The 27,318-nt window shown below is 48.0% G+C and overlaps 1 protein-coding gene across 1 annotated transcript in view; it reads right to left on the bottom strand.

Moving 5' to 3' along the window:
- The window catches only part of LOC118248514 (deleted in malignant brain tumors 1 protein-like), a 106,624-nt gene extending 79,866 nt beyond the window's left edge, over positions 1-26,758 (bottom strand). Inside the window, 19 exon segments of the mRNA XM_050711951.1 lie at positions 576-920; positions 2,412-2,762; positions 3,334-3,375; positions 3,637-3,948; positions 4,876-4,923; positions 5,058-5,099; positions 5,361-5,708; positions 6,864-6,905; positions 7,167-7,514; positions 8,086-8,127; positions 8,389-8,739; positions 9,532-9,555; positions 10,340-10,384; positions 12,203-13,366; positions 14,035-14,176; positions 15,446-15,525; positions 23,038-23,081; positions 23,471-23,500; positions 26,650-26,758. Of these exon segments, the coding sequence (XP_050567908.1) occupies positions 576-920; positions 2,412-2,762; positions 3,334-3,375; positions 3,637-3,948; positions 4,876-4,923; positions 5,058-5,099; positions 5,361-5,708; positions 6,864-6,905; positions 7,167-7,514; positions 8,086-8,127; positions 8,389-8,739; positions 9,532-9,555; positions 10,340-10,384; positions 12,203-12,263 (2,401 nt within the window). The 5' untranslated portion in view covers positions 12,264-13,366; positions 14,035-14,176; positions 15,446-15,525; ... (1 more) ...; positions 23,471-23,500; positions 26,650-26,758.
- Between the last annotated feature and the right edge of the window lie 560 nt (positions 26,759-27,318).

The following is a 27,318-nucleotide window of genomic DNA, read 5'->3' on the forward strand; positions in this document are numbered from 1 at the left end:
TGACTCAGGTGCTTCTTTGAAAGGGATCGGGGGGCTTTGGTGGATTCAATATCAACATGAGCCAGCAACAGGCCCTGGTCGCCACCAGGGCCAGCCCTGACTTGGAGTGCACATAGCACCGCTGAGCTAGCTGGTCGGAAGGAGTGCTTGCCCCACTCTACTCAGCACAGCTGCAGCTGTACCTCAAGTCCTGTGCACAGTTCTGGGCTCCATGACAGAAGAAGGATATAAAAAGATTGCAGCCATTCCAATGGGGGGCCACAGCAGCCCCAGGGGCAGCACCATGCCCTGCCCCGGTGCGTGTGGCTACCAGCACCGCCCTCCTGCCCCTCCACAACGGGCACTGGGCAGCATCAGACCACCAAGCTGCTTGGGCTGCTAACCAGTGCCGCCCGAGAAGAATTCACAGAAAGGAGCCATGGGAGATGCAGATGTACCTGGAGTTGTGGTGGGACTTGGGCTCGTCGTGGTTATTGCAGCTGTAGAGGGAGGAAGAGAGATGCAAGTGAGGGACTTTGAACAAGTGAGTTCCAAGCCTTCTCCACATCAGGCACATAGGGGCAATCTATGAAAGCGTGCTATGATTGATGGAGGAAAACCAACACTACCTGAGCAGACAACACCTGCGTCTTCACTGTGCCCACAGTTGTGGACGCCCCAGCCAGAGTTCCTGCACTCAAACAGGGAGGACTCACTCCCTGTGCACTGCACATCGTCCAGGTAAATACTGCCACTGCCTTGTCCAAAATAGGCATTTCCGAGTGCAGAAACAGCATAGCCGCATCCCAGCTGCCTGCACACGACTTGGGCATCATTGAGGTCCCAGCTGTCGTCACACACCGTGCCCCGGCTCCCATTGCGGTAGATCTCTATGCGCCCCTCACAACGGTTCCTGCCATTCACCAAGCTCAGAGAGACACCTGGGAAAGCAGGGGACAAGGAAAACATGGGAAAAGCTGCTGGCACACAGGCACCTTCCCTCACGATTGCATTTCATCACCACACCACTTTCAGGCCACCGGGATCAACACCTTCCACTCTATTCGAATCAGAGAATCATTAAGGTTGGAAAAGCCCTCCAAGATCATCTGGTCCAACCATCCCCATACTACCAATACGACCCGCTAAACCATGTCCCCAAGCACCATGTCCAACCTTTCTTTGAACACCCCCCAGGGACGGTGACGCCACCACCTCCCTGGGCAACCCGTCCCAACGCCTAACTGCACTTTCTGAGGAGAAATGTCTCCTCATTTCCAACCTGAATCTCCCTTCATGGAACCTGAGGCCATTCCCTCTAGTTCTATCACTAGATACCTGTGAGAAGAGGCCGACCCCCAGCTCCCCACACCTTCCTTTTAGGGAGCTGTAGAGAGCAATAATGTCTCCCCTGAGCCTGTTCTCTCCAGACTAAACAACCCCAGTGCCTTCAGCTGCTCCCCATAGGACTTGTGTCCCAGGCCCTTCGCCAGCTTCGTAGCCCTTCTCTGGACACACTCCAGGGCCCCCATGTCCTTTTAGTGAGGGGCCCAAAGCTGAACACAGCACTAGAGGTGTGGCCTCACCAGAGCAGAGCAAAGGGGGACGATCACCTCCTTGCTCCTGCTGGCTGCACTATTCCTGACACAACCAGGATGCCGTTGGCCTTCTTGGCCACCTGGGCACACTGCCGGCTCATGTTCAGGCAATCACTGACCAACACCCCCAGGTCCTTTTTCACTGCACAGCTTTCCAGCCACTCTGCCCCAAGCCTGTAGCACTGCACGGGGTTGTTGTGACCAAAGTGCAGGATCTGACACTTAGCCATGTTGAAACTCATTCCCTGGGCTCAGCCCATTGATCCAACCTGACCAGGTGCCTCTGCAGGGACTTTCCATCCTGTAGAAGATCGACACTTCCTCGCAACTTGGCGTCAACTTAAAATTTACTGAGGGGGCACTTAATTCTCCCATCCAAATAATCAGTTAAGATACTAGAGAGGATGGGCCCCAACACCAACCCTGGGGGAACACCACTCGTGATGAAGGTGCAGTCTGGACAGGGCACGGTGCAGCCCTGAGCTCTGAGTTCTCCATGCCTGCAGAAAGGAGCCATGGGAGATACAGACGTACCTGGAGTTGTGGTGGGACTTGGGCTCGTCGTGGTTATTGCAGCTGTAGAGGAAGGAAGAGAAAGAAGCGAGTGAGAGACTTTGGGAGGAAGGAGCATGACCAGGTTTGCTCCTGGCACTGGGGATGTCGCTGCTGCCCGGTCATGTTGGCAATGCAGAGCGCGGGAGTCTCAGCATGGGCATCAGGTGTGGGGACAGAGCAAAATAGAAATGGGAATAGTGGCTCTGAACCTTCTCCACAACAGGCAATGTAGGGGCAATCTATGAAAGCGTGCTATGATTGACGGAGGAAAACCAACACTACCTGAGCAGACAACACCTGCGTCTTCACTGTGCCCACAGTTGTGGGAGCCCCAGCCAGAGCTTCTGCACTCAAACAGGGAGGACTCACTCCCTGTGCACTGCACATCGTCCAGGTAAATACTGCCACTGCCTTGTCCAAAATAAGCACTTCCGAATGCAGAAACAGCATAGCCGCATCCCAGCTGCCTGCACACGACTTGGGCATCATTGAGGTCCCAGCCGTCGTCACACACCGTGCCCCGGCTCCCATAGTGGTTGATCTCTATGCGCCCCTCACAACGGTTCCTGCCATTCACCAAGCTCAGAGAGACACCTGGGAAAGCAGGGGACAAGGAAAACATGGGAAAAGCTGCTGGCACACAGGCACCTGCCCTCACCATTGCATTTCACCACCACAACACTTTCAGGCCACTGGGATCGCCACCCTCCACGCTATTAGGCTCTGCCTTTCCCCTGGCTCGGCTCTCCCATCCTTCTATTCTGTGACTCTGGTGTTTCTTTGAAAGGGCTCAGGGGGCATTGGTGGTTGGAAGCTCAATGTGAGCCAGCAACGGGCCCTGGTCGCCAACACGGCCAGCCCTGACGTGGGGTGCACATTGCACCGCTGAGCTAGCCGGTCGGAAGGAGTGCTTGCCCCTCTCCACTCAGCACAGCTGTGGCTGCACCTCGAGTCCTGTGCGCAGTTCTGGGCTCCACGACGGAAACTGGATAAAAAGATATGGCAGCCATTCCAACGGGGGGCCACAACAGCCCCAGGGGCAGCACCATGCCCTGCCCCGGTGCGTGTGGCCACCACCACCACCCTCCTGCCCCTCCACAACGGGCACTGGGCAGCATCAGACCACCAAGCTGCTTGGGCTGCTAACCAGTGCCGCCCAAGAAGAATGCACAGAAAGGAGCCATGGGAGATGCAGACGTACCTGGAGTTGTGGTGGGACTTGGGCTCGTCGTGGTTATTGCAGCTGCAGAGGAAGGAAGAGAAAGAAGCGAGTGAGGGACTTTGGGAGGAAGGAGCATGACCAGGTTTGCTCCCGGCACTGGGGATGTCGCTGCTGCCCGGTCGCACCGGTGATGCAGAGCGTGGGGCTCTCAGCACGGGCATCCAGCGTGGGGACAGAGCAAAACAGAAACAGGAAATGTGGCTCTGAACCTTCTCCACAACAGGCAAAGTAAGGGCGATTTATGAAAGCACACCAGGATTGATGGAGGAAAACCAGCACTACCTGAGCAGACAACACCTGCGTCTTCACTGTGCCCACAGTTGTGGGAGCCCCAGCCAGAGTTCCTGCACTCAAACAGGGAGGACTCACTCCCTGTGCACTGCACATCGTCCAGGTAAATACTGCCACTGCCTTGTCCAAAATAGGCATTTCCGAGTGCAGAAACAGCATAGCCGCATCCCAGCTGCCTGCACACGACTTGGGCATCATTGAGGTCCCAGCTGTCGTCACACACCGTGCCCCGGCTCCCATAGTGGTAGATCTCTATGCGCCCCTCACAACGGTTCCTGCCATTCACCAAGCTCAGAGAGACACCTGGGAAAGCAGGGGACAAGGAAAACGTGGGAAAAGCTGCTGCCACACAGGCACCTGCCCCCACCATTGCATTTCATCACCACAACACTTTCAGGCCACCAGGATCAACACGCTCCGCTCTATTAGGCTCTGCCTTTCCCCTGGCTCGGCTCTCCCATCCTTCTATTCTGTGACTCTGGTGCTTCTTTGAAAGGGATCGGCGGGCTTTGGTGGATGCAAGCTCAACGTGAGCTAGCAACCGGCCCTGGTCGCCAACAGGGCCAGCCCTGACGTGGGCTGCACGCAGCACCGCTGAGCTAGCCGGTCGGAAGGAGTGCTTGCCCCACTCTACTCAGCACAGCTGTGGCTGCACCTCGAGTCCTGTGCACAGTTCTGGGCTCCACCACAGAAGAAGGATATAAAAAGATTGCAGCCATTCCAATGGAGGGTCACAGGGATGGGGAAAGGCCTAGAGGGCTTGAAATTAGCAGGAGAGTCTGAGGCCATTTGGTTTGTTCAGCTTAGAGAAGAGGAGCCTGAGGGGTGAGCCCGCTGCTGCCTACACCTTCCTCTCGATGGGGAATGGAGAGGGAGGCACCGATCTCTTTCCTCCGGTGACAGGACACGAGGAAATGCCTGAAACCTGCCTCAGGGGAGGCTCAGGTTGGATGGTAGGAACAGTGTCTTCACTGAGAGGCAGGTCAGGCACTGCAGCAGGCTCCCTGGCAAGTGGTCATGGCCCCAGGCCTTTCAGTGCTGATGAAGCATTTCCACAATGCTCCTATGCACGTGCTGGAGATGGACTCGATGGCCCTTGCGAGTCCCTCCCAGCTCTGGATATTCTACGGGTCTGGGACTCCACGGAAGAGTCAAAGCCCACCCTGGCACTCAGCAACTGATGAAACCCAAAAGGAGTGCACAGAAAACACTGGGAAAATATAGACGTACCTGGAGGAACGGTTGGTTGGAAGCCAACTGTGGTTCTGTACGTCCGACCTGTTGAGGCAGGAAGAGAAAGAAGCAAGTGAGGGACTTCGGGATGAAGGAGCAATCTGGACAGGGCACGGTGCATCCCCGAGCTCTACGCTCTCCATGACTGGAGAAAGGAGCCATGGGAGATGCAGACGTACCTGGAGTTGTGGTGGGACTTGGGCTCGTCGTGTTTATTGCAGCTGCAGAGGAAGGAAGAGAAAGAAGCGAGTGAGGGACTTTGGGAGGAAGGAGCATGACCAGGTTTGCTCCCGGCACTGGGGATGTCGCTGCTGCCCGGTCGCACCGGTGATGCAGAGCGTGGGGCTCTCAGCACGGGCATCCAGCGTGGGGACAGAGCAAAACAGAAACAGGAAATGTGGCTCTGAACCTTCTCCACAACAGGCAAAGTAAGGGCAATTTATGAAAGCACACCAGGATTGATGGAGGAAAACCAGCACTACCTGAGCAGACAACACCTGCGTCTTCACTGTGCCCACAGTTGTGGACGCCCCAGCCAGAGTTCCTGCACTCAAACAGGGAGGACTCACTCCCTGTGCACTGCACATCGTCCAGGTAAATACTGCCACTGCCTTGTCCAAAATAGGCATTTCCGAGTGCAGAAACAGCATAGCCGCATCCCAGCTGCCTGCACACGACTTGGGCATCATTGAGGTCCCAGCTGTCGTCACACACCGTGCCCCGGCTCCCATTGCGGTAGATCTCTATGCGCCCCTCACAACGGTTCCTGCCATTCACCAAGCTCAGAGAGACACCTGGGAAAGCAGGGGACAAGGAAAACATGGGAAAAGCTGCTGGCACACAGGCACCTTCCCTCACCATTGCATTTCATCACCACACCACTTTCAGGCCACCGGGATCAACACCTTCCACTCTATTCGAATCAGAGAATCATTAAGGTTGGAAAAGCCCTCCAAGATCATCTGGTCCAACCATCCCCATACTACCAATATGACCCGCTAAACCATGTCCCCAAGCACCATGTCCAACCTTTCTTTGAACACCCCCCAGGGACGGTGACGCCACCACCTCCCTGGGCAACCCGTCCCAACGCCTAACTGCACTTTCTGAGGAGAAATGTCTCCTCATTTCCAACCTGAATCTCCCTTCATGGAACCTGAGGCCATTCCCTCTAGTTCTATCACTAGATACCTGTGAGAAGAGGCCGACCCCCAGCTCCCCACACCTTCCTTTTAGGGAGCTGTAGAGAGCAATAATGTCTCCCCTGAGCCTGTTCTCTCCAGACTAAACAACCCCAGTGCCTTCAGCTGCTCCCCATAGGACTTGTGTCCCAGGCCCTTCGCCAGCTTCGTAGCCCTTCTCTGGACACACTCCAGGGCCCCCATGTCCTTTTAGTGAGGGGCCCAAAGCTGAACACAGCACTAGAGGTGTGGCCTCACCAGAGCAGAGCAAAGGGGGACGATCACCTCCTTGCTCCTGCTGGCTGCACTATTCCTGACACAACCAGGATGCCGTTGGCCTTCTTGGCCACCTGGGCACACTGCCGGCTCATGTTCAGGCAATCACTGACCAACACCCCCAGGTCCTTTTTCACTGCACAGCTTTCCAGCCACTCTGCCCCAAGCCTGTAGCACTGCACGGGGTTGTTGTGACCAAAGTGCAGGATCTGACACTTAGCCATGTTGAACCTCATTCCCTGGGCTCAGCCCATTGATCCAACCTGACCAGGTGCCTCTGCAGGGACTTTCCATCCTGTAGAAGATCGACACTTCCTCGCAACTTGGCGTCAACTTAAAATTTACTGAGGGGGCACTTAATTCTCCCATCCAAATAATCAGTTAAGATACTAGAGAGGATGGGCCCCAACACCAACCCTGGGGGAACACCACTCGTGATGAAGGTGCAGTCTGGACAGGGCACGGTGCAGCCCTGAGCTCTGAGTTCTCCATGCCTGCAGAAAGGAGCCATGGGAGATACAGACGTACCTGGAGTTGTGGTGGGACTTGGGCTCGTCGTGGTTATTGCAGCTGTAGAGGAAGGAAGAGAAAGAAGTGAGTGAGGGACTTTGGGAGGAAGGAGCATGACCAGGTTTGCTCCCGGCACTGGGGATGTCGCTGCTGCCCGGTCATGTTGGCAATGCAGAGCGCGGGAGTCTCAGCATGGGCATCAGGTGTGGGGACAGAGCAAAATAGAAATGGGAATAGTGGCTCTGAACCTTCTCCACAACAGGCAATGTAGGGGCAATCTATGAAAGCGTGCTATGATTGACGGAGGAAAACCAACACTACCTGAGCAGACAACACCTGCGTCTTCACTGTGCCCACAGTTGTGGGAGCCCCAGCCAGAGCTTCTGCACTCAAACAGGGAGGACTCACTCCCTGTGCACTGCACATCGTCCAGGTAAATACTGCCACTGCCTTGTCCAAAATAAGCACTTCCGAATGCAGAAACAGCATAGCCGCATCCCAGCTGCCTGCACACGACTTGGGCATCATTGAGGTCCCAGCCGTCGTCACACACCGTGCCCCGGCTCCCATAGTGGTTGATCTCTATGCGCCCCTCACAACGGTTCCTGCCATTCACCAAGCTCAGAGAGACACCTGGGAAAGCAGGGGACAAGGAAAATGTGGGAAAAGCTGCTGGCACACAGGCACCTGCCCTCACCATTGCATTTCACCACCACAACACTTTCAGGCCACTGGGATCGCCACCCTCCACGCTATTAGGCTCTGCCTTTCCCCTGGCTCGGCTCGCCCATCCTTCTATTCTGTGACTCTGGTGTTTCTTTAAAAGGACTCAGGGGGCATTGGTGGTTGGAAGCTCAATGTGAGCCAGCAACGGGCCCTGGTCGCCAACACGGCCAGCCCTGACGTGGGGTGCACATTGCACCGCTGAGCTAGCCGGTCGGAAGGAGTGCTTGCCCCACTCCACTCAGCACAGCTGCGGCTGCACCTCGAGTCCTGTGCGCAGTTCTGGGCTCCACGACGGAAACTGGATAAAAAGATATGGCAGCCATTCCAACGGGGGGCCACAACAGCCCCAGGGGCAGCACCATGCCCTGCCCCGGTGCGTGTGGCCACCACCACCACCCTCCTGCCCATCCAAACCGGGCACTGGGCAGCGTCAGACCACCAAGCTGCTTGGGCTGCTAACCAGTGCCGCCCAAGAAGAATGCACAGAAAGGAGCCATGGGAGATGCAGACGTACCTGGAGTTGTGGTGGGACTTGGGCTCGTCGTGTTTATTGCAGCTGCAGAGGAAGGAAGAGAAAGAAGCGAGTGAGGGACTTTGGGAGGAAGGAGCATGACCAGGTTTGCTCCCGGCACTGGGGATGCCGCTGCTGCCCGGTCGCACCGGTGATGCAGAGCGTGGGGCTCTCAGCACGGGCATCCAGCGTGGGGACAGAGCAAAACAGAAACAGGAAATGTGGCTCTGAACCTTCTCCACAACAGGCAAAGTAAGGGCGATTTATGAAAGCACACCAGGATTGATGGAGGAAAACCAGCACTACCTGAGCAGACAACACCTGCGTCTTCACTGTGCCCACAGTTGTGGGAGCCCCAGCCAGAGTTCCTGCACTCAAACAGGGAGGACTCACTCCCTGTGCACTGCACATCGTCCAGGTAAATACTGCCACTGCCTTGTCCAAAATAGGCATTTCCGAGTGCAGAAACAGCATAGCCGCATCCCAGCTGCCTGCACACGACTTGGGCATCATTGAGGTCCCAGCTGTCGTCACACACCGTGCCCCGGCTCCCATAGTGGTAGATCTCTATGCGCCCCTCACAACGGTTCCTGCCATTCACCAAGCTCAGAGAGACACCTGGGAAAGCAGGGGACAAGGAAAACGTGGGAAAAGCTGCTGCCACACAGGCACCTGCCCCCACCATTGCATTTCATCACCACAACACTTTCAGGCCACCAGGATCAACACGCTCCGCTCTATTAGGCTCTGCCTTTCCCCTGGCTCGGCTCTCCCATCCTTCTATTCTGTGACTCTGGTGCTTCTTTGAAAGGGATCGGGGGGCTTTGGTGGATGCAAGCTCAACGTGAGCTAGCATCCGGCCCTGGTCGCCAACAGGGCCAGCCTTGACATGGGCTGCACGCAGCACCGCTGAGCTAGCCGAAGGAGTGCTTGCCCCACTCTACTCAGCACAGCTGTGGCTGCACCTCGAGTCCTGTGCACAGTTCTGGGCTCCACCACAGAAGAAGGATATAAAAAGATTGCAGCCATTCCAATGGAGGGTCACAGGGATGGGGAAAGGCCTAGAGGGCTTGAAATTAGCAGGAGAGTCTGAGGCCATTTGGTTTGTTCAGCTTAGAGAAGAGGAGCCTGAGGGGTGAGCCCGCTGCTGCCTACACCTTCCTCTCGATGGGGAATGGAGAGGGAGGCACCGATCTCTTTCCTCCGGTGACAGGACACGAGGAAATGCCTGAAACCTGCCTCAGGGGAGGCTCAGGTTGGATGGTAGGAACAGTGTCTTCACTGAGAGGCAGGTCAGGCACTGCAGCAGGCTCCCTGGCAAGTGGTCATGGCCCCAGGCCTTTCAGTGCTGATGAAGCATTTCCACAATGCTCCTATGCACGTGCTGGAGATGGACTCGATGGCCCTTGCGAGTCCCTCCCAGCTCTGGATATTCTACGGGTCTGGGACTCCACGGAAGAGTCAAAGCCCACCCTGGCACTCAGCAACTGATGAAACCCAAAAGGAGTGCACAGAAAACACTGGGAAAATATAGACGTACCTGGAGGAACGGTTGGTTGGAAGCCAACTGTGGTTCTGTACGTCCGACCTGTTGAGGCAGGAAGAGAAAGAAGCAAGTGAGGGACTTCGGGATGAAGGAGCAATCTGGACAGGGCACGGTGCATCCCCGAGCTCTACGCTCTCCATGACTGGAGAAAGGAGCCACGGGAGATGCAGACGTACCTGGAGTTGTGGTTGGAGTTTCGCTCGTCACGTCTGTTTCAGCTGTTGCAGGAGGAAGAGAAAAAAGTAAGTGAGGGACTTTGGGAGGAAGGAGCATGACCAAGTTTGCTCCCAGCACTGGGCATGGCGCTGCTGACCAATCGCGCTGGCGATGCAGAGCATGGGGGTCTCAGCACGGGTATCCAGTGCGGGGACAGAGCAAAACAGAAACTACAAAGGAACCATCTATATGTCTTGTAAACAAAGCTGAGTTTCTTGTTGGAAATGGCATGTTTAAAGAGTGGTTACAGTTGTCGACATAGGAGAGGGGCAACCTCAAGTGAGGAATATTTTCCCTGAACATCCCTCATCTATAATGATACAGAGCAATCTCTCCTGGATCTCTGCACTCTCCATGCCTGCAGGCAAGGCATACAACAGCCCCAGGGGCAGCACCATGCACTAGCCTGATGCTTGTGGCTAACCTGCTTGGGCTGCTAATCAGTGCCGCCCGAGGAGAATGCACAGAAAGGAGCCACGGGAGATGCAGACGTACCTGTAGATATCTTTGAGGTAAGAGACCTTCTTGAGGTAGTTGTAACTGTGGATTGAGGAAAAGCAATAATTAAATGAGGGACTTTAGGAGGAAGTAGCATTACGAGTCTTGTTCACAGTTCTGGGTTATTCAGTGATGTGCTTTCACAGTTCCCAGACTGTGAGACATAACCTTGTATTTGGACACGGGAATCTTTCCAGAAGAGAGAATTTCTCCAGAATTCCTCCTTTTTCATTTTTATCTACTTCTTAGCTAGATACTTGTGTATTTGGTTGTACAATCTAATGCCTTGGATAGGGATTTAGTTGTACAATCTAATGTAGAAACTGACAGAAATACAATTTGTAAGCAATTTAAAGTAAATCAATAAAACTATGCAGATTACTTTTTCTAGGGCTACAAATTTCAGTTGAGACAATGGGTTTACAATGGGAAAACAAAACAGCTAGACAAACTTTTTTTCTGAGACATACTCAATCCACGTAACGACTCTTACAACAGCACACTGATGCATCTTCTGACAAGACAGACAGGAGAGGTGTGAGGGAGATTTGCTGAAAACGTGTTTTAACAAAAGGGTCTGCTGTATATTTTGCCCACCAATATATTTTACATACTGGAAGGATGCAAAGGATGTTTTCTTATTCATAGCTGCAAAGAACAACAGATAGGTTTCAGCAAACAGACAGGTTTCCCTAGAAGGAGTATAACACTTTTTTTTTTTTTTTTTGACTACGTCTTAAAAGCACATGTGCCTGAATTAAAGCTGGGAAGTCCCTTTGTTAATGCAAACCATGATGCTGATAGGCATAACACTGCTCAGGAGGTGTCTGCTGAGAATGGAGAGTCCAAGATACCACCCTTGTGAAATATCAATAGTATTTAGAAAGTCCTCAGTGATACTAAATGTTGGTTTCTGAGAAAGCACAACCTACCTGAATACTGTCTCCGTTATGATTTGGTTGTGTAAATGTGCAAGACTGGGTTTTTACAGTCTCCAGGTTTTCCATCTGTGTGGCATCTTTTGCAGATCAGTAACAACCTTCAAATTAGTCAGTTACCACCTACAATATTAGGCTGTCAAATCTTAACACTCCATTTGAATCAGCTTCCTCCTCTCAAGATGGAGATCTAGCCTCTGCCAGTGAAAAATATAGCCTGGGTTGTGGGGAACCCACATGGCCAGTTCTTGCTCCACACCAAACAAGAGTTTGTTTCCAGTTTCCTCAGATGTAAATTAAGATCAATAGTCCTTCTTTTCCACAGGGGAGTTGTGAGTCCATCTCAATGGCATAACTGGGTGGAAAATGCATGCCCCTGGTACTACATGATGCCATGCATGATAGCATGATGCATGATAGCAACTGTGTCTTACTATTGTGCTTCTATTAAGTTATATAAAATTAAATAAGTATTGGGTGGTTCCATAAGCATCTAGAAGGTTAACTTTGAATTCTTTTAAAGCAAGTATACATTACAGCCAAGGAACTACATTTTTTCTTAATTTCATATTGAAGAACACAGATTTACGCAAAGTCTTTTAATAGTATTTTCAAGGTAGGTTTTTTTTTTTTTTGATTTGGTTTAATCTACGCTACAGGACACTACTGTAAAAGTTGGAACGATGTTGATTTCATTGTACTAAATTTACTTAAATATAGATAATAGTTAATCACGGTGTTGAATGGATCATATTTTTAATAAGACAACATGATGCTATCAAATTGTAGCCCGTTTTACATCCAATCTTTGCACAAAGTTGATAATATTAGCACATGAGTTACAAGTATGGAACCACTGAAGAAGCGTAAGACATCCCCTTTTTTTCGAAATACTGGTTTTGAAAAATTTTAAGTGGTTTACCTGTGGTGGCATCCAGAAGTGCTGTACTTAGGAGGAAAAGCAAGATCTTGTTGGTACCCATCTTGCCAAGAGGTGCCAATAAAGCAGAGCATCAGAATTTATACTTCTACACCTGTGAAAGGGTGAGGCTCCCAAGGCCAGTCTGTCCAAACAATAGGTGATTATGAAACGTAGTTTAACAGTCATGGTCCAAGTTATGTCTGATTTCTTATCCAATATTTTTATGACTACCTGATCTTTACAGAAAGATAACCTATGAAGAACAAAGTTTCCATTTCCTGTAAAATTTGTGCTGTCGTCACTAATACAAATTATCTTAACTATATATTTGACTTGTGTGCAGGCCCAGCATTACCTTTGGAACCAGACTGGTGAACCCATGTGTTTCTTTGCACCTACCATACCAATTTTATTTATTTGCTGCTTGTAGCTAATGGCTTAATTAAGCAGACTGTAATGCATTGCAAGGTGAGGCATCAAATTCATACCAGGCTTTCTGATGAATCCTTCAAGAAAGAATTCTGGTCTCATAAATGTTTATATTTCTGATGGTTTCCTCTTGAAATTACACGCTTGCTTCTCTGTTACTTGTCAACAAACAGCACATCATACATGTGATTGAGTCTGGTACCAAAAATAAATTAATGTCAGCTATTTGTTAAATACCTTAACTAAGCCTAACCAGGGACCTCTGTTGAGCTTGCTCTGGTTTAGCAATGTCTTCCCTCAATCTACCACTATGCTCCTTAGCTGAATTTGACAATAAAAAATCCTTTGAATCATGAAGTTTATCAAAAGAGAAAGAAATATGGGTTGATGAAAAAACAAAAGTTGTGTTGAACTGGTTTGATTACTTGGTCTGTGTGAAGTCTTAATGCATTTTTAGAATGCTTAGGGAACAACAGCCTGTCCTGCTAATTTGTTAGCTGGAGTCACTATATTGCACTTCTACTGTTTCTCCCCATGTGATGAGAAGAAATACAGGACAGCTAGAAACAGGATATTTGTTGGTCTAATATTCTGTTCATTGCACTTCATCCAGGCTATACTTATCTGTCCATTTTGGCTCTGATACAAACACCAATCAAACCACATAGCTGACATAATTCGTGATTCCTGATGGTATACTCCAACCTTCCTCTTGCAGCAAGGCACATCTTGGGTCTAGAGACAAAGGGAATAAGGATTTCTCTTTCTGAAAAGGTTAACAGCTCTAGAATAGAGGAAGAAAAGACAAAAGACCAGGGTCCAGAAACAGAATCAGAAGTTGTCAAAGCAGTCACTGAGAAGAACAAACAAACTGGAGGACAATGGTAAATACAACTGATTGTATTCATGTAATGAAGAAATGGAAGCATGAACGTTGCTATTCACAGTTCTGCTGTTCCTGACAAAAGGAAAAACAATACCATGTGCTCAGTGGAGTGATCACACATCGTGATTCGGAAGGGGCTGTGGGGTCATTTTCCTTCCTTTAAATTCTTGAAAAATAACATTTTTGTACAGGCCAAGGTGCTCAACCAGCTGAAAAGCAGTTTTGCAGGCAAGGAACCTTGGGGTCCTGGTGAACAAATTGACCATGACCCCACAATGTGCCATTGCAGCAAAGATGGCCAATGGCACGCTGGTGCCGCATTCAGAAGCGCGTTGCCAGCAGCTGAGGGAGGTGATCTGTCGTCCCCTGTGCTCAGCACTGGTGAGCGTGCTGGTTTTGCTGGAGCTGTCTCTGATCTGACATGGGGCAGCTGCTGGGCTCTGCTCACAGAGGCCCCCCCCTGCAGCCCCTCTGCCACCAAAACCTTGCCACATAAACCCAATACAGTGAGACCCACCTGGGGTTCTGGTTCCAGTTCTGGGTTACCCAGTACATGAGAGACGTGGACATACCAGAGCAAGTCTAGAGGAGATATTCAGATGACTAAAGGTGTGGAGCATCTCTCATAGAAGGCAAGGCTGAGAGAGCCTCTGCTGAACCTGGAAAAGAAAAGGTTCAGAGGGATCTCCTCAGTATGTATAAAGATCTGATGGGATGGAGTAAAGACAGAGCCAGACTCTTCTCAGTGGTGACAGGACGAGGCAATGGGCATGAAGTACAGTAAAATCCATTTAAAAATTTTAAAAATGGAATTTCACTGTGAGGGTGACCAAGGACTGGTTCAGGTTGCCTAGCAAGGCCGTGGATTCCTCCATCCTTACAGATAGTCAAATCTGACTGGGCACAGTCCTGAGCAACCTGCTTTTGGTGACCCCACCTAAAGAAGGCAGGTGGTCCAGATGATCTCCAGAGGTGCCATTCAGCCTCAGCTGGTCTGTGGTACCATGAATAGAAAATTTATGGATGATGTCAAGGAGGTTCAAGAACAGAAGAGGACTAGATGTGCAGTAGTTGAATTTATCCACGTTAATTAAATCTGCAAGCATAGCTCTTTATCACAAACTAGGCTTTCAGAGTTCTTGCCAGGCCTCACCGTATTCCAGCCTAACAGGAAATTTCTGACATTTCCAGTCAACATTTTTAAGTTAACTTAGGACCTGTATCTTTCGATTTAATAACAGGTACCTTTGGTTTACATCTGCTAGAATGCCAGCATCCTCTGTACAAAAAATCCCTTAGTACCTCTATTTTATACTGCACATACCAAAATCACAGCAGAAAGTCTCCTGTGAAATAACTCCTCACTCATTTAGTAGTTTCACAGTGATTACTTCCCAGCACCAATCCACTTACAACATGTTACTCAACTTTTATGCTACTTTACAGCGTATTCAAACTGTTAAGCAGCAAACTCCTAGAGAAAGCTGAAATTAAGCCACATAAATCATGTTGTCTAGAAGATTTTAACCATTCCAGCTCCTTTCAAGACCATGTTTCCATGTCTTGTTTTAACTAACCTACAGATTTTTCCCTTTGTTCTCAGAACATGACAACAATAGCTTACTTCTAAAGACTTTCAGTGACTGTGAACTTTGAAAAACTCTTTAAAACTAATTATCTCACCACAACATGGTATCTTTGTCAAGGACTTTCTCTTCATTCTATATACCTGCCAGAACTTGTCATCTAAAAATTATCATGTGATTAAACATAAAAATGCAAAGAAAAAGCTGAATTAAGCTACTTAAAAATAATACATTTTATTTGCAGGAAGTATTATTGTAAAAAAAATTATGCACAGTTTTTTTTATCCATGTGGTATTTGAGGAAATTCAAAAGCTAATAGAGTAAGCATTCCTTTTTGTTACCTGTCATACTAAACTCCAGTCCCATGTCTCATCATATCTCTGTTTCAAGTATACAGATGTGGGGAGGAACACCTGTAGTTCTAAGTGGGGAAAAAAAAAAAAAAAAAAACAAAACAGAACAGAACAACAACACATTAAAATTACTTAATTCTTTTGACCCTAAAGAAGCCAACAGGACTAACAGTCTTGATTCCCAGAGATAAGGTTACAGTGATAGCCAGTGCTGGTTTTCATTATCAGCCCAGCTTAAGTAGGTGTTCCCCAAGATTTCCTAACTGGTAGCTTGCACAGCAGATATCTACATTGTGCTGCCCAGAGCTGTATCTCTCATGAATTTTATCTTGTTTCAGAGGTTAAAAAGCAGGAAAAAAGCAAGGGTCATAATGGAAAAGCCAGGATTACTGGGTTTTGATTTTCTCAGCTGAAGGACCCAAACGTTTAAAAGCTTTCAGACAAGCTCTGGAAGAAGAACAGGGGAGGTTCCCATCCTTGCACATACTGAACTTCAGCAGGGCAACTGGATTTTTGCCAGGGTAACAAGCCCTACCACCTATAAAGACAGAGGTGTATTAGAAAATCCCACAAACAAACCAGAAAAGCTGGTTATCATGGATAATGGGAAGTTCAATAAAAAAAAATGTCTCATGAGGTAAGGCTGAGCCAAAACATAAACTCCTTGCTAACACTTCTCTTACAAAATCTGTGCAATTAGCATTTTTGGTAAGTGTTGACTGAAATATGAGGAGGTTGTTTATAGCTATTGCTAATCGATAAGCAGATCTCTTATGTTTATGCCACCAAAGCAGCAATAATGTCGCCTGCTGTGAAATTCTTGGTGATTTACAGACCTATGCCAACAGAAGAATGATTATTTAAATTTTCCACAGCTCTATTCTCATTACCATCTTTTCAAAATTGAACTTCTCCACAACATCCATCTCTTCCGAAGGAGAGCTTGTGCAATTCCTGACCTTGTTAACGGAGCCATGTAAGGTTAGGAAGATCACTTGCATGGCCAACGCCTTGTCTTTCAGACTTCAGGAAAGATAATCAAACCTGGTGCTATGCTGATAAGGTGACTGGTACAGACTGTAGGAAGTTTAACATCTGGTAATACTTTTTTAACAATAGGATTTATTAATACATTCTATAATAAATCACTTATAAATCCTTTGCATGAGGAAGAATTAGCTACGTCCATTGCAGGAAATGGAACTGAAACTAAAAAATAGATTGACCCAAAGCACTTGTTCAGCTCTGGGGCATATCTGTCAATCACCAACAAAGATAAATACTTTAAATCAATATCTAGTTAAATAATGCTTGTTAGAAAACTAGATCTGTTCTGAACTTTGGTAAGTGTAATGAAGAAATGCAATGAAAAGTATTGTTAAGAAATATGATAGCTACAAACTGCATTTCTTTTGCAAGATTAACAACAATATAATTCTACTTTAAATGACAAATCAAAGTTGAGTGCCAAAATAACGTTTCCCTAAATGTTTGGTTTTACTTCTTGTGGCAGTTTGACTTAGGAATGTGTATTTTTAATAGTTAAAATCTGCACCAAAGGAAAAAAAAAATCAATCAATAAAAATTTTTCTCCATATCTCCAATCTAATACTTAGTACCCTGTTTTCTGAGCTGTATCTATTTCTTATTTTCCACTGTGTCAGGATAGCGTGCAAAGTGCAGTATGCTCAATTTCTTCTTTTTTTTTTTTACACCTAACTGTGCGGGTCATTTCTGCCAGTGCAGGAATGTGCTTTTTTAATATGGTAGGTGCCTCACATGTGATACTCTGTGAAGCAACAGGAGCATCGTACTTACTAAATTAAAGGTATAAATACACCTAACCTTTTCCTCTCCCTTGCCTCCCCATTACTATGCATTATATAAAAATTTGTAGACAGGGAAAGGAAGTTAACGCATTTCACCACACCCCATGAGGTCAATTTTACACACATATTGCTGCATTATATGTTGCACTATATAATTACAGTTTAACTGGGAGCCAAGGTAGGTCATTAACATTAAACATTAAAATTAGCAACGAAACTTTGCAGTTGTTTATGTGCATAACTTTTTTGCTATGAGTAGTCTCCTGAAAGTTTTGGAAATACTCAGCATAGTTAAATGTTTGTCTACCTCTCTGCAAAACCAGGCCTCCAAGATACTTCTCAAAATCCATTATGAAGGCATTTGCTGAAATGCTTATGGCTCAGGTGATGCCCTCATTTCATACTTTTCACAATGACTGAGGGCACCATACTTCAAGATCCTACACTGGAAAACTTCCAAAGGCCAAGCCAGTCTATGCAATGCCTTTCTACAAAGCCCAGCACAACTGCAGCATGACCATACCAATGTCAAGCAGTAGGTTTTGTTCTTTTGTATGAAGAGAAAACACAGGAGTCCTCTCAGGTAGTTAGAGCAAGCAACGGGATCTAATGGGCTTGTGCCTGGCATTACTTAAATAACAGCTAAGCATTAGTTTAAAGAAGAGAGCCTAGAAGCTGGCTGTAGAATAATGCAGGTCCAAGCACTGGCCAGCCACAGTTCCTCAGTTGAGTTATGCTCACTGGCCCACATGCTCACAGCCTGATGATAAGACTTTAGCTTTCTAATCCAGTCGCCTTGGACCTTGCAAGTACATCCTTGTTAGATAAGAATTTTGTATTGCTTTATTTCTCTAAAAAAAATCAGAAGGGAGGGAAAGGTGATGTATACACCCTAAAATGAAGTGATTAAAATATCTTCTTATGGTTTTCATTGACTTTCAGTTTTATTAGATTGATTGCAAACTCAACAGATATGGTCCAAGAACAGTGAAGATCTATAGAATTGTTTAAAACAAATATCCTAAAATTATTATACTTTGTGTTTGCAAGTTAGGTTTTGCAAGAATCTCATACATCTCATCCCCTGTAAGATCTATATTTCTATCCTGATGATTCATTGTGTCGCAACAGGCTTTGGTGTTGCCTGGTTCATGTGAATAAAATAATATAATAAATCTACTCTGTCTTGTCATAAGGATGCATGAATCATCCTTTAAAAAAGGAAAAATACAAGAGCCACTGACTTATTCCATTGTACACTTTGTAGCTGCCACCCCATTTTGTAGCTAAATTAGTGAAGTTTTGAACCAAGAACCTGAGCTAAGAATAGTAATAATAAAAGTTTTCCCTGAACTGACAAAAAGCTTTGAAAGAGAAATAAATATTAACACAAGCCTTTTCAAATAAGCATTAGCAGGGCATGTAAGAATGATTAAAAAAAGAATAGATGTTAGCTATTACCAACCATTATTTGTATTTACTAAGAGAGTTTTAACAACCATACCCTTCACCTAAAATTTGAGATTTGATATGTAGATGCACAAGACATTACTATGAGACTTAACACATAATTAAGAAATGGTGAGGAAAACTTCAGATCCTGGTGCAAATAAGTCAGTGTAAATATGGCTGTAGTGATGCTCTTATTTCTTCCATTCATTCAGCAGTATTTAATAAAGGAGGAAATTATGGGGGCAATTTGGTTTGTATTTTCACAAAACCAGGAATTTATTATAGCTCTCTAGCCACTCCATATTCATTGGTCATAAGCATTAGGTACATGTGAACCACCAAATTTTCATCCAGTCCAGTTCACAGTCTAAGTTCCACCTTTTCAATCTCCTTCTCCATCAGAAACCTTCCATGGAAAAAATTCCCCTGCAGCACGCAATTACTCTATTAGAGCAGTAAGTCAAAAGACATTGAATGCTGATCTAGGTATCTTCCTCAAGGAAGTTTTGAACATGTTCCAAAGCAGGAAGGCTGTAACAGAAGCTCAGTTTGTCCATGTATATCTTCCTTCCCCAGATACACCTAAGCAGGTTAACCTTAGGAATAATAAAAGTCAGGGCTTTGCTCTCTTCACTTTCCTAAGTGTCTGAATGTTGCAATAAGGTACCAAAGGTCTATCGACTCAAATGGGACTGCCCTAACAGTAGCTGTTAAAGGCTGTTTCTATCTGCCTTGGCCACAGTCCAGAGCCAGCCTCAAACACACACAATGCAGTGATAAAAGACAAAAACACATGTTCCAGAGACATCAAATCAAAGCTGCCCAGCAACGAGGGCTCCAATGAGGTGCTCCTCATTGCCAACAGCATTGTGCTCTGCCTCTGCCACATCACATTTTGTGCCAAAGTCTCTAGAGGCACAGTCCAGCTCACAAAGGCACCTGCAGGCAAGTAACAAGGAAGTACAGCACTTCTTAGAAGGGTCAGCTTCTCCAAAGATCTTCTCAGAAGCTGCCCCCTGATGGGCTGGCAGAGGAGGATCTCCTGGTATCTCGGTCCAACACATACCATCCACAACATTTATTGCTGCTCAGGAAAACAGGAGAAGACGCCTTAACTGGCACTCTTGGACCAACACCCTGTTTGCTCTCTTGTGATGGCCAAGACGTTTGTTCCACACTGCATTCTGGGAAGGTCATTAAGCCCCAGTAAGCTTCAGTGATGCTCATTTGTTGCACCTGCTAATTGTCTTTCCTTCCAGCAGATGAATCGCCACCACTGCATAAGGCAGAGCTATGCTATTACCTAAAAAGTTATACTGATTTCATTTGACCTTATTTATTAACAAAGAAAAATAAACAAAGGACTTTCAAGTTGGTTTCCAGAATTGCTTTTGGTTGAGAGTGAAGTGCTAGGCTAGGCTGATAATTATATCATTGTGGTAATAGTATATTAAGGATTTGTATGAGTTTTACAGATGTACCTGTGTTAGCCAGTAAGTCACGCACATACGACATTATGCAGGGCTTATATCACAGAAGATCTGGGCCTGTGACAAATAAGGATCTAGACCAGGAAGACAAATAAGGTCTTCCTGGATTTTTCCAGAACCCAGGTATGTCATGTGCCTGTGTTTTTACAGAAGAATCCCATATATACACAACATGTGGCTTGGAAAAATTTCTTTATTTTAGCTCATCGAAACAGGAAAACTTTTGAGTTCAAATGAAAGACGGTTGCAGGAATTAAAACAGAAATACCACACTAGAAACACTGCCTTCCTCATTTTGTGATTACATATTTTATATTGGAAATCAGCCATAATTGAAAATAGCTCAAATCTACATTTTCTCAACAAGAAGGATCTTCCTGAAGAACTAGTCACAAAATATCCAGACATTATTCAGGAGGATCCATACGCAATTGGAAGAATCATTTCTTTCTCTTTTTTTTTTTTCAGTCACGTATGCTTGTCTAGGTATTTTAGCTGCATAGAACCTTCTCCATCTGAAATTTTGCGTGGCATAATGAAATGTTTCATCTTCACCTCAGAAAATCTGAAGTGATAGAACATGATGTAAAAGAAATCTTATTAAAGTATAATAGCAATACTTGTATTCAAATATTTTGCTTACTAGCACTGACTGTAGTGGTAACAGAAAACATTACAGGGAAGTTGAAATAGTCCTAGCCTTGCCTGAAGGGTAAATTGAAATACACACATTGCATCACATTGCGATTTATTGTGGAGTTGCAATGTTACCTTTCAGAGGTACTTAGACAAGTCCCATTTCTAGTTATCATGCAGCACACATTGTGTGATGGACTCACAACTCCCCTGTGGAAAAGAAGGACTATTGATCTTAATTTACATCTGAGGAAACTGGAAACAAACTCTTGTTTGGTGTGGAGCAAGAACTGGCCATGTGGGTTCCCCACAACCCAGGCTATATTTTTCACTGGCAGAGGCTAGATCTCCATCTTGAGAGGAGGAAGCTGATTCAAATGGAGTGTTAAGATTTGACAGCCTAATATTGTAGGTGGTAACTGACTAATTTGAAGGTTGTTACTGATCTGCAAACTTTCGCTGGTCTTCTGGCTTCAATCAGTGCTGAGTTATGTCAAGCCCATCTCTTCTCATGAGGTTATCTATCACCACAGAAGACCTTTAATCTTGAATTGTCGAGGAGATTTCTCAATGCAAGGACATTACTCAATCCATCAAATTACTCAACCAATGTTATCAGCTGCAGGTGTTTACCAAATCTCATGTGATCTGATATGGAATTGATTTCTTCACTATACGTTTCAAAAGAAACCCAACAAGAGTGAAAACAGCAGCTGTCAGGGCCATGACAGCAGTAATAAATGGAGTATGAGAGATATCGATTGGAGCAGGAACTGAATTCGCGTTCTCCAGGATGCCAAAAGAGTCCAGTTCTAGGAAGGATGAGAGGTCCTGGTTACATTTGATTCCTCATCTTGTTATTTCCAAAACATAAAAAATGGGGAGAAAAATGGCATTCTAGATGTCATTTAAATATTCATCTACTTCTTGCACTCTGATACATCCAAGATACATCAACCACTTCCCTGGGCAACATGTTCCAATGTTCAATCACCATCTCCATGAAGAAATCCTTCCTAATATCCAACCTAAACCTCCACTGGTGCAACCTGAGGCCATTTCCTCACACCCTATCACTTGTCACCTAAGAAAAGAGATGGACACTCTCCTCACTGAAACCTCCTTTCAGGTCTCCCCTCAGCCTTCTGTCCTCCAGAATAAACAACACAATTCCCTCAGCTGCTCCTCATAAGGTTTGTTCTCTAGTCCCTTCATCAGCTTTGTTAGAGTCTGCACACGCTTGAGCAACTCAATATCCTTCTTGTAGTAAGGAGCCCAAAACTGAACACAGTATTTATAGATAGATCACTTGCATCCTAACAGATGAATCAAGATCTAAGAAAGTTTAGGAGGAAAATAAACATGGATTTCTAGTTTTTTTTTTTTTTTTCAGTCCAGGCTCAAGCTATTCAGAGAAAATATAAATGTGTAAATCTTTTGAATTATATTCCAAATACATCTAGAATAGATGTATTCTAAATTAGATCTTCAAGTTTTAATTTCAGCTTCTAGCAAATATGAAAAACCTTTGTCTCACTAATTGATCTAATATTAACTATGTGAACAAAAAAACATTTGAAATATGGACTATCCTAAAACAATATACCAAAAACAATAACTCGTAAGAAGTTGCATAACTGTTGCTCAACTACAGACATATTTAACTACACTGGATGAGAACTCACCTGCACTATTATTTTGGAATAATCTGAGGTTTTGGGGAATAATCTAGTTGTTTCTTCATTATTAAATGAAGAAGAATATGCCCTAAAATTACGAGCAGTAACATTCTCCTCATTGACTACAGCCATGACCAAGCAGTCCCTCTGCCTACTCTCATCCACACACACCGCAAAACAAACTTGAGACGTTCCATCAGGGGCACTGCCTTTGATGCTGTGTATATGTTTCATCAGAACGTAAGGAAACAGTACTGTGAGGGTGACTGAGCAGTGGCACAGGTTGCCAAGAGAGATGTTGGAGTCTCCACTGTTGGAGATAGTCAAGAGGCCAAGGCATACTCCTCAGAAACCAGCTATAGGCAAATTGCCTTAGCAAAGGGGGGTGGATAAGATGATCTTTAGAAGTCCCCTCCAACTACAACCATCCTATGAGTCCATGACCCCAAGCAGAGGCAGGAGATAATCAGAGCATCCAAACCCTCCAAACGTACCTGAAGTTGAGGCAAAGTGGGAGTCGAGCTGGGGCTATCTGGCACTGCAGACAAAAGCAGCAGGTGAACGGGCAGCATTTTGACTAACAGCAATAACACTTTGGGTGTCAACACCTCCCCAAAAGGCCTCTGGGACACAGAAACCAGAAACCCCCAGTCAGCATTGTGAACAAGCTGGACTGAGTGAAATGGATACGGTCCCAACAGCCCCAGGACTTGCTCAAGGGCATGGCCACCAGGCTACACAGCAGAGCAGCACACAATTTCTCTGCCGCATTAAGCAGCTGTTACATCCCAAAGGATCACTGGCAATAGCAGTGCCTCCCTGAATATCAAGGAAGTTACCCAGTTTCTTTAACCGTAGCCCAAACCTGAAGCCAGGACACAGAGTACATCATTGATAACATGGATACAAACAGAAAATACTGCTTACCTTTCATTGGAGGCCCTGTTAGTCACGAGACTGAAAATAGAGAACATGACAGTGTGAGACACTCGCAATCCTGGCTTCACCCCACGGACACACACGCCAAACCTGCAGCACCGAGCCTTGCCGCACCAAGACTGCAAAGGGCGCTGTGCGCCGAGGCACATGCTCCCCTACGAGCAAGGGCTGGAAGTTCACGGGGAACTACAGGTGAGCCTTGACGACAGAGCCCTGGGCCAAAACCAGTCCCCTCCTGGGACCCTGCCCTGTGCAGAAGCAGTTGCCCAGCTCCCTTCTTGCCCAAGCACAGCCTGCAAAAACAGCCCCTGAGATCCCCCTACATCACGCGCCCTTGCAGCAGGGACGTGGACACACGACAAGCTGCGGCCCTGCACAGCACACAGCAAGGGCTGGCCAGCTTTGTCTAACCTCAGACAAACACCAGACCGGTCCCTTCAGGAAAACGCCACCACAGTGTAACATCCTACCTGAGCAGATGACAGAAGCAGCCCCGTGATGGCAGTCGGAGGACACGTAATTATACGGGCAAAACAGCAAAGAGGTTTCAGAGCCCTTGCAATCCACCTCGGTCCTATGATACCACGGATATGATTCACTCAAGGGGAAATAGTCCATCACGCTGACAGGTGAGCCGCAGTCAAGCTGCCTGCACACAACCTGAGCATCGTCCATGTCCCACAGGAAACCACACACTTTCACGTTAATTCCAAAATAGTCGATTTCCACGTTGCCTGCACAGCGGTTTGGCCCGTCGGTCAGCCGCAGCTTCACCACTTGGAAAGATGTGAGAATCTGCATTAGGTGTGTGGGGCTCTGGTTCCAGGCAGAGACCTTTGCCTCCTCGTGCACGAGAAAGCGGATGGTGCCTGTGGTCCAGAGGGGCCCACAGGTCCTTTTCCATGAGCCCCGGCTTCCACATGCCCCGGGACAGCCAAGGGGGGCCAGGACCCCACCGCTGGCCAAGTGGGCCTGTGCTCTCCAACTCCAGCTCTCAGATTCCCTGCAGGGGGACCGGAGAGTGCAGGCTCCCTCCTGCCTGCACCCCAAGCACACCCACCCCCAAACCCCAGTGGGAGCTGCCCGCAGCACCACGTATGGCTGGCAGCCCCTTCCCGGGCTCCCCGCTGGTGGACGACAAGGCTGGGGCAGCAGCAGGCACGCACGTCTCGGCGCATGGGGCCACAGCACCCTGGCAGGCAGACTCACCATCGGCTATGACTGCGCATGGGGAGAAGCAGCAGCAGCAGGGAAAAAACAGAGAGAAGAACAAAATTAGGATGAACCCCTTGGGAGGTGTCAGCACACTTTGCTCTCTCCCAAGTGAGCCCAGGCAATCCCCTGTCAAAAGCACGAGTGGAAAAAGATCCCTTTCTTTCTGGCAGCGATGCATGCTGCCCGAGGGGTCCAAGCAGCCCCAAAATCTTGGCAGAGCTGGGCATGATCTTTCCAAGCCCAGCCAGCTTCAGTCCCACCAAGTCCCCCACCGGAGCCTGTGCTCTGCCACCTCCAACCCTGCAGGCTGTCAGGCCTGTGCACCCACCAGGGCTCAGCTCTGGGTTGTCCCGCCAAGCTCTGCGGGGAATCTCCCCCAGCCTGGCAGGGAGCTGGCCCTGGACACACCCCAGAGCTGGCTCAGTGCGGCCACCAGGCATGTCCCAGCTCGCTGCCTGCTCTGTGGCCCTGCTAAAGGCCCTCTGAATAACTACACGCTCGCACACACACCCAGCCCCAACAAACAGTGAGCACACGAGCTTCTTCATCGGACAAATTACTGTCCAACGACAAACAGGACTAGAGCAATGTAAAGCGATTGCTATCATTATAAAAAAATAAATCCGATACGTGCTACTTACTTTCAGTGGGCTGGATTGTTGTTGGTACAGGTGTACTTATTTCTTATTTTGGAGAAGGAGAAAACATACATGATACTCTATGAGTTACTTGAGAAGGCAAACATAATTCAAAACTTCTCCAAAATGCTGTCCCAGTCAGCACCCCCATTACCAGAAGCCTTCAGAAAAGGGAACAGCCCCTTTACACAGAAGCTCTGTGAAAGCCACACAGAAAAACTCCCTCCCGCATGTGTAGCAAGCCTGTCCTTTGCGGATGCACCTCAGAGACTTCCCTCCTGACCCACGCACCTGGAGTGCAGGTCACTTCTGGCACCTGCAGAACCTCCCGTCACCACCAGCGGGAAGCACCAGCAGGAGCTACGCAGCTCCAGTCCCTCCAGATGTGCCTGACACCAAAGGTAGACTGGGACTTAAGCTGGGGCTACCTGGTACTGCAGGCAGGAAGAAGGTGAACAAGGAACATTTTGACTAAGAGGAACAGCTCACTGGGAGTCAACACCTCCCCAAAAGGCCTCTGGGACACAGAAACCAGAAACCCCCAGTCAGCATTGTGAACAAGCTGGACTGAGTGAAATGGATACGGTCCCAACAGCCCCAGGACTTGCTCAAGGGCATGGCCACCAGGCTACACAGCAGAGCAGCACACAATTTCTCTGCCGCATTAAGCAGCTGTTACATCCCAAAGGATCACTGGCAATGGCCACATCTGTCTGAATACCAAGGAAGTTACCCGGTTTCTTTAACTGCAGCCCACACCTGAGTATTTTGCTCTGATGGACACAGAGCACCCCACCGATAACACGGATACAAAGAGAAATCTCTGCTTACCATTTTGCACTTGGAGTCCCGAATCTGAAAGGAGAAAACCAGAAGGTGTGAGGCACTAGTAATTAGTAATCCTGGCTTCACCCCAGGGACACACACGCCAAACCTGCAGCACCGAGCCTTGCCGCACCAAGACTGCAAAGGGCGCTGTATGCTGAGGCGCACACTCCCCTTCAAACATGGGCTGGAAGTTCACGGGGAACTACGGGTGAGCCTTGACGACAGAGCCCTGGGCCAAAACCAGTCCCCTCCTGGGACCCTGCCCTGTGCAGAAGCAGTTGCCCAGCTCCCTTCTTGCCCAAGCACAGCCTGCAAAAACAGCCCCTGAGATCCCCCTACATCACGCGCCCTTGCAGCAGGGACGTGGACACACGACAAGCTGCGGCCCTGCACAGCACACAGCAAGGGCTGGCCAGCTTTGTCTAACCTCAGACAAACACCAGACCGGTCCCTTCAGGAAAACGCCACCACAGTGTAACATCCTACCTGAGCAGATGACAGAAGCAGCCCCGTGATGGCAGTCGGAGGACACGTAATTATACGGGCAAAACAGCAAAGAGGTTTCAGAGCCCTTGCAATCCACCTCGGTCCTCTGATACCACGGATGTGATTCACTCAAGGGGAAATAGTCCATCACGCTGACAGGTGAGCCGCAGTCAAGCTGCCTGCACACAACCTGAGCATCATCCATGTCCCACAGGAAACCACACACTTTCACATTCATTCCAAAATAGTCGATTTCCACGTTGCCTGCACAGCGGTTTGGCCCGTCGGTCAGCCGCAGCTCCAGCTCTTGGAAAGACATGAGAATCTGCATTAGGTGTGTGGGGCTCTGGTTCCAGGCAGAGACCTTTGCCTCCTCGTGCACGAGAAAGCGGATGGTGCCTGTGGTCCAGAGGGGCCCACAGGTCCTTTTCCATGAGCCCCGGCTTCCACATGCCCCGGGACAGCCAAGGGGGGCCAGGACCCCACCGCTGGCCAAGTAGGCCTGCGCTCTCCAACTCCAGCTCTCAGATTCCCTGCAGGGGGACCGGAGAGTGCAGGCTCCCTCCTGCCTGCACCCCGAGCACACCCGGCCCTGAACCCCAGTGGGAGCCGCCCGCAGCACCACGTATGGCTGGCAGCCCCTTCCTGGGCTCCCCGCTGGTGGGCGAC

This window comes from Cygnus atratus, chromosome 7, assembly GCF_013377495.2.
Source record: "Cygnus atratus isolate AKBS03 ecotype Queensland, Australia chromosome 7, CAtr_DNAZoo_HiC_assembly, whole genome shotgun sequence".
Taxonomy (NCBI): Eukaryota; Metazoa; Chordata; class Aves; order Anseriformes; family Anatidae; genus Cygnus; species Cygnus atratus.